Raw genomic sequence first — 8,155 nt, 5'->3', positions numbered from 1 at the left:
GCTTGTTTTTCCTGCCAGTGCTCCACACCAGTGAAAACAACCCACCCCACCCCCTGCTGCATCAACCCCCCACAACAAGTGCTGGTCATGTTGTCAGTGTCTGTTCAGAGGAGAAGTAGGTCTGGGCTGAGGGAGGATTGCCACAGGTAGGACTGATGTATATTGACAACACATTTTGGAGAAGCTCGCATAGCATGTGCCTGTAGGATGCTTGGCTCTAGCCAGTGGAGAAGCATGTTCTGGGTCCTGTCATGAGCTCCAGCCTCACTAGATCAGAGAGCGAGAGGTCGTACCTGCTCTGCAGTAGTGAGCATGCATTCCAGGCACTGGGAGGTAGCTGCACTGACTCTTCTTGTTGTCTTCAACTAGGTTATGTGGGTATGCAATTTATGTCGAAAGCAACAAGAAATCCTAACGAAATCTGGAGCGTGGTTTTTTGGAAGTGGACCACAGCCCTCACCCAGTCAAGACGGAACGCTGAGTGATACGGCGACTGGCGCCAGCTCGGATGCACCGAGAGAGAAGAAAGCAAGACTTCAAGAGCGATCGAGGTCACAGACTCCCTTAAGTACAGCAGCTGCCTCATCACAGGAAATCTCTTCTTCTAGTGTGCAGTCTGACCGTAGGAAAGGAGCAGAAGTGTCGCAGCCAGCTATGGGCCCGGACCAAAAGCAAGCTTCAAGGTCTAGAAGTGAACCTCCAAAAGAGAGGTAATGCTTTCTGTCTAGATAGAGACTGCAGTTATAAATGCTAGTTCAGCTGGGCCTTCTTTATGTCTGCTACTGTGCAAAAACAAAGAGTAAACTGATTTACTGACCAGGCAAGGATAAATTTTTGCTAGCAAATAGTTTGTCTGTTTTGGTCTGTGCAACAAAAATAAAGAAAAAGAAATTATTTTATGGATATTCCCATGTACTTCAATGCTTTTTTGGTGTACACTTTCAATATAGAATTTTAGGTTACTTTGAAATTATAAATTTGACTGGTATTTTAAAGTTATTAAACAAAGACCAAGCCTTTAGCTTTACTCAAATTTTTAAAGCAACGGTCTCCTGAAAAATCCACACCTAAGCAGTCAGAAAACACACCCTGTGGAATTCTTTCATATGATCTTATGTGTTATTTCTTTATCAATGATATTTTCAATTTTATTGTTAAAAGTAATACAGTTAGAAAACCTCATTCACATGTGCAAAGTTAACATTTACGTAGAATATCAATAGTACCATCTTGAATTCAGAGCAAGTTGTTTGCAAGAATAAAGCAACCAGAAGCAAAGTATTTTATTTTAAGTGAGTAAATGAATTAATTCCTGAGCTGCATTCTGCGTGATGAATGGGTTGAGGAGTAGCAAATCAAGAGAGGCTAATGTGATGAAACAGTTGCTGTTCTTTTGGCTGCTGCCTGGCAGATGGCAGAGCAGTTAAGGAGGGAGCCTGTGGCAACAAAACAAGAGCCTGCCATAGAAGATTCTCCAGATTCTGGCCGGAATGGTTGATGATTTTTTTTCCCCTAGCTAGTGGAGCTGAAAATGGATGATGAGCAGTGGCTACTAGCTTACTGTGTGGGTGAGATCTGTCTGGGTTTAACTGTATCAAAGTCAGGTTACTGTTATGTATATGTATGGTGTAAATGAACATATGATGCCCTCCCCTAATGCTGTTGATTTTTGTCCCCTGACACAGGGAAGGCCCCCAGAACAGCTGTCATTTCTAGGGCAGCAAAACACTTTATATTTCTGCTTTGCTGTCCAGGAGTGAGATGTTCATATTAATTATACAAAATTAGTATTCTCTACTTGTCACTGAGAGTTTCAAATTAATTCCAAACATTCTGATTGAAGACCATCTATGGTAAGCTCAGGTTCCATTTATTGCCAGAAACTCAGGAGGAACAGAAGATGGGGGGAAAAAAAGAGAAGGGAGCTTAACATGGATGATGTCCAACTTTGTTCTGTTAGATACTCTGTGAGAGTCTTTGATATGTAATCCAAAGATGTGTCAGTTGTGGAAGGGAAGATTCAGTGCCACAAAACAAAGTCCTAGTGACTTTGTATCACTAGGTGTGCATTCATCTCAAATACACTGTATAGCTGTGTTCATACTTCTTCAAAATCAATGGATTCATATGTGAACTGCAAAATGAAAGGGCAACTGGAATGAGGAGAGAAATAAAAATATCCCACATAAGGGAATTTTATGATTCTTTGGCTTGCTTATTTTCCCAAAGCAAAATATGAAAAAGAAAATAATTTTCATGCAGCCTCATTATTTACTGTTTTGTACTTTGTCTGCTTAGAGGAATAAACTTTTCATCCTCTTTTATTGCTGGAGAAAGGAATGCCATTAATTTATCTCAAGGAATCAATTTGCTTTCCTTTATATGCTTATGAAATGGTCACTTCTTTTTAGAGTTTTAATAAGGTAAATCAAACTAGTTCAAATATTATTTCTGGATATATTATCTTTTGCATTTTTTTATATGTATATTCCTTCTTTCTCTAATATTATTGTGGTAGATACTCCATTTGGTGGTATTTATATCTGTGCTGTCAGGGCACTTGAAGTGAATTGTGTGCTTAGTCTGTAACTCTCATGACTGCTGCCAGAAAAATGGAGAACATACTCCAGTACTCTGTCATAATGATGCAGTTGCTACAAAGACAAGTCTGAGTCTTCCTACTTACATGGGTAAATTATCTCTCTTTATCCATGTTAATATTTTTTTTTGATTTTACTCATTAATTGGACCATTCATTATTTATGTTTTTGTGGACTCTGGAAGTTGTTTGCTATTGGAAAATAAAACTAAGATGGAAGGGTTAATTAATAGATTTAATTCGTGGTTAATGGATTCAGTACTTTTTTGTTTTGCCATAGCTTATCCTGGTCTAGAATTTGTTTTCCATAATGGTATGCAAGTATTTCTATTTTCCATTCAATTCTTAATATTACTGTACTCTTTTTCATTGTAGGAAGAAGGCAGTATTGGTTTCTGACCAGAATGGAAAAGGTGTAAAGAGTGAGCGTAAGCGTGTGCCAAAATCCTCACTTCAGAAAGAAGGAGCAACAGATGACAGGGAGCGTAAAGAGCGGCATGAAGGTAGAAGGCTGGAGAAAGGCAAGTCACAGGATTACCCAGACTTGCCAGAGAAACTTGAGGAAGGCCAAGTGCCTGATGATGAAAAACAAAGGAAGGAAGATGAATATCATACCCGTTACAGGAGTGACCCCAATCTGGCAAGATATCCTGTAAAACCACACCCTGAGGAGCAGCAGATGCGCATGCACGCAAAAGTTTCTAAAGCACGACATGAGAGAAGACACAGTGATGTAGCTTTGCCACACACAGAAATGGAGGAAGCGGAGGTACCTGAGAATAAATTAGGAAAACGCTCCCAATTACAGGGAACTCAGGACAGAAAATCTCTTGTGGAAACTCAGAGGTCGTACTCTATAGACAGAACAGGTGATGTAAGAATTTCTGTTTCTAAACAATTAACTAATCATAGCCCACCAACTCCCAGGCATAGTCCAGTTCCTATAGAACACGTAGAATACAAGAACCACGATTCCTTTATAAAACAGAGCCGCCTTGATCCTAGCTCTGCTATTCTCATGCGAAAAGCAAAGCGGGAGAAAATGGAGACCATGCTAAGGAATGATTCCCTTAGCTCTGACCAGTCGGAATCAGTGCGGCCATCCCCTCCAAAGCCTCATAGAGCAAAAAGAGGCGGAAAGAAAAGGCAGATGTCAGTTAGTAGCTCAGAGGAAGAAGGGGCATCAACACCAGAATATACTAGCTGTGAAGATGTGGAGATAGAAAGTGAAAGTGTCAGTGAAAAAGGTAAGGACTTTTCTGTATATTATGCACATGGCCATGATTTGGGGAAAAAAAAAAATCTGTATTTTTCTCTCTCTTTTGCCTCTTTTTAATCATACACTTTTTTCCCCTTGCCTTTCTCTTTTTGCCAACTTAGGAGTGTCTTATACCTGATTACATTTGCTTTACAATGTTTCCTTTTGCATTTGTAGATGAGGTGGTTACAAGTAGCATCAGCTGATGAGTTTCCTTTTCATACTCTGCCCTCTTTCACCTGAAAGTGACAGAATTTAAGGGTTCTAGTTTACTCTCTTGATCATATCTGTACTCCTTTGGTCATTGCTTCATTCTTTTGTCTGTATGTAGAACAGTTTTCTGTGGATGGATTGAAATAAAAAGTGAGTTCTCTAACAATCAGAGGAGACCATTATAAAGCATCATAAGATACGCAAATTTTTACAACATTTAATAAAATACCAAAAATCTGCCAAAGTTCATTGTTACTAAGGACAAGATATGGGGCAAAGGGAGTGTTATGTAGAAAAGAAATGAGAATTGACAAAGTTGTTGTCTAGATGACTTTTCTTGCGAGCTAAGAAGTATGTTTAAAACCTGTTATTTCAGTTTGTCTTCATCTGTTGATGGTAACACTCAGCAGCAGGGAGTAAGTTGTAGTACACTGTGTGCTTTTAAACAAAGCCTTTCTTCTGGCTGAAGAAGTTAATCAAATTCAGGAATGGTGAACAGATAAAATAAGCATTGTCAGGAAAGACTGTGGTAGAACTTAGCAACAGTCTTAACTCTACTTTGTCTTGCAGTGACACTACAGTGAGCTGAAAGCTTTTTGTGTCTTTGGAAGTAGCTTTTAGCTCCTTAGTTTAACTATCTGTGTTTGTACCTTGAAAGTTTCCTGCTGGTATTTATACTGAAAATGCCAAAGGCTTGTCTGCATTGCCTTTTTTTTCCTGGCACTGTTTCCTGAGGTGTCTGTGATTCATATATGCTAACCTGTCTGTCTGTCTTTATCTGATGTTGTGGTCTCCTAGCATCCTCTAAAGATCCAGGTGTACATAGCAAACATAGCATATTTCTCTCCTATCCCATCTGAATAGCTGTTTGTTTAACTTTCTAAGCATGAGCTTTTTCACTGAAAATATGGGAAGTTGCTTTTTTGCTCATTTTTAAGGAGGTGATCATACTCTGATATTTTATTCCAGATTCTACTAAAACATAAAAGCTCTCACTTATTTGACTGAATTTTGTCGAATACTGGAATGCATTGCACAGAGATTGATACAGTCTCCACCTTTGGAGATGCTCAAAACCCAAATGGAGAAGGCCCTGAGCAATCTGCTCTGCTGACACAACTTTTGAGGAAGGGTGTTTAAACTAGAGACTTACAGAGGTGCCTTCCAGTCTCAACTAGCACATCTTTTTCCCTTTTTTTGTGGCAATGTTGTCAGCTGATGTTTGGATTTGTGTCATTTTCCCTGACTCCATCTGTTGGTAGGAGAAGTCTAATGTAGCATTTCTTTTCCATCTTCGTCTTTTGCTTTCATTATGCTTATCAGTTTGAAGTTGCTTATGAAGTAGAAAGAATTTCCCATAATCGGTGTAGGTTATTATAAACTGGAAGGTTGTTGTTGGGAAAGTCAAGTCCAGGCTGAAAGTGTTATATTTCATAAGTAAAATCTTTCAGTAGCTGCTTTCAGGCTCATGACACTTACCTCAGCTTTTGACCAATTTCCCAGCGTATTGTTAAAACATTAAGGGTGGGATTTTCTTTTCCTTTAGTGTTACGAATTCCAGAGGTATTCAAATGTTGCTGAATGCTTATGTTCTCAATGACTGAATCAAGTTCTTGGTTACCTCTGAGATACATGTTTGGGCTCCCCCTTTACATTGTGGAGACCTTGGTTTGTATCAAATCAGAGTGCTACTTCACTGTATTTGAATTAAAATTAATATTGATGTAATATTAACATTAATGGGAGCTTGTTAGGGACCTGTCTGACCACTGACCTCCACATATGTGATTTGCATTGTTGAGCATTCCTTGAGACTTTGTATCTAATTGTCAGCATAAATATATGTATATGTACATATAGGTACATAGGTATTCAATACATTAGGTACAATTCATATGGGTACGTAGGTATTCAATACATATAGATACATAGGTATTCAATACATTACTTGCAGAGGTATGTTTATTAGTTCAATAGCTATCATATTTAGCCATTAATTTTTTTTTTTTTTGCCTGGTTTTTGATATGACTTTTCCATAACAAGGACTGTAAATGGAAAGCCTTTGAAGATGGGGAAGTATAGCCCATAGAAAAAAGATAGGAAACATGAATACAAATGAGAAAGTGGAAACATTTTTGTTAATAAAGTATCCAATTGTTTTTACAGTTACATTTTCATCAGTGCTTTAAATACTCTGGAGTATTTCATAAAAATAGATGGAAAGGCAGGAAATCTTATTGCCTAAGGAAATATTTTAGAAATCCCCCAATACTCTAAAAGAATATATGCTACAGTAAAAGGATGTAGTTTTACAGACATATATATATAAATATTTTTAAAATGCTGCTATTATAACCCTGGTCGTAATCCCATTCTTTGCAATTTAGCAGCATTGTTACAAACAGAATTTCACCAGAATTTCTTCGGTTCTTTGCTTATAACTTGGGAGAGATACTGCACAAGTTCAAAGTTACAGTGCTCTACTTTATAAGCCCAAGAGGGTCTGGAATCCATCCTCGCTTATCTAAATGTCAGCTCAGTCAGAAACCTGGTGCCAAAGTAATATAGATGGAGCTAGAAACTTTGAATGGCCCTATTAAAAACCCCCAAGATCTTAAAAATAATGTTTGCATTTGGTGAGTGCCAATATGAAATGATCTGCAATTAAGTAATGAAGATGTACTATTTTCAGTTCTATGTTGAACAAATAAAATAAAAGTTTCTGTGAGAAATAGCTTACAGAGGTGTTTAAAAGCAAATGATGCCCCATAGAAAGATACAGTATAGGTAGAGCAGATAAGACTGTATTGAAAATCAATAGCCAAAAATATCATATAAAGTAGATACTGTGCATATATTATTTTTTAACATTTGCATTTCCTACAAACAGATTAGTATTGCATTATGCTGTCTTCTGAGCCCAAAAAGCCTTCAAAAAAGCAACCTAATTTAGCTAGTACATCCCCAACTATTTACTGTAACCATTTAATATGTATTTCTTCAAAATTATTTTAAAAATTATGCACAAACACTGGGAGATACTTTCTTTCCAAAAAATAAATGTCTTTTGCAATCCACTGGGATTTTACTTTTTTGGTGGAGGAGCCAAAGATTTATGTCAAATTGTTTCCATGTTAGGGTAAATCTAGAGAAAGAGGACTTTAGAAGTGTCCAAAAAAATTTTGATGAGTTTCATCTCAAATTTCTTATTAAACTGTCTACACCCTTTACAGGACGCTACTGATTGCTGATAATTGTTGTCGTTCTATTATTAATAGAGTCTGTAGGACTCCTTTTTCTGAAATCTCTAATAGCTGAACAATAGGTGGACTGTGTTTCCAGTGAAGTCCTGGCAAGGCAAAAGGAGTCCTTGTAGAAGGCATAAATTGCATTCATACTTACTTCAAAGACACGTGAGAATAACATAAGCTGGACTATTAAAAATTAAATCCAGACCTCATTTTAGAACGAACGTTTTCTGCCTACTGCCGTCCAGTGAAGAATACAAATTGTGTTTGGCATAAGTTTGAGAAAAAGCATTTTCTTTGAAGTTGAAAAATAAGAGCTTGTGTAGAACTAGTAGATTTGTGTCCAGATGAGGCTGTAAAAAACTTACTTTATCCATTGATGGATACAGGAGATAGTCCAGAATTTTGTAATGCAACCTTTGAAACTGGAAGAGAAAGTAATGTTGGAAATTGGAGCAATGTTGAGGAGGTACTGCTCCAGTGCTTTTATGTAAATAAATGTGCTAATGATTCTACATTTTGCATACTTACTGTTCATATTTGCCTAAATGTGTATTTTGTTCACGCTCTTTATGCTTGAAATTATTACTAATAGTCACAAATTGGTAGTAAAATATTGAAAACCCAAGTAAAACTCACTCTGTATACTTGCTAAGGGATTTATTTGGGAGTGAGGAGAGCATGATAAAATTGGTGCCTTATTTGAAAAACAAACTCCTGAGAAGACTTTCTGGTTTCTTTCAGTGAAGATGTGATTGTTTCATTCATAATGCCTTTCTCGCGGTACTGTGAGGAACAGGGCAACTCGATTTAATTTAATTTCATTCTTATGAGGT

General features: G+C 37.4%; 1 protein-coding gene across 25 annotated transcripts in view; it reads left to right on the top strand.

The window, feature by feature from the left end:
- The window catches only part of RIMS1 (regulating synaptic membrane exocytosis 1), a 246,029-nt gene that overhangs the window by 78,234 nt on the left and 159,640 nt on the right, over window positions 1–8,155 (top strand). For 24 of the 25 annotated variants that reach the window (XM_017739265.1, XM_017739252.1, XM_017739272.1 and 21 more), the window contains 2 exons: window positions 370–710; window positions 2,975–3,846. In XM_017739265.1, coding sequence (XP_017594754.1) covers window positions 373–710; window positions 2,975–3,846 — 1,210 coding nt within the window. In that variant the 5' untranslated portion in view covers window positions 370–372. The remainder of the gene's footprint in view (window positions 1–369; window positions 711–2,974; window positions 3,847–8,155) is intronic. The other variant, XM_017739268.1, reaches the window with a different exon arrangement.

Source organism: Corvus brachyrhynchos, unplaced genomic scaffold (genome assembly GCF_000691975.1).
Source record: "Corvus brachyrhynchos isolate BGI_N302 unplaced genomic scaffold, ASM69197v1 scaffold136, whole genome shotgun sequence".
Classification (NCBI taxonomy): Eukaryota; Metazoa; Chordata; class Aves; order Passeriformes; family Corvidae; genus Corvus; species Corvus brachyrhynchos.
Note: the sequence above shows the minus strand (reverse complement) of the source record. Positions and strands in the feature narration are given on the sequence as shown.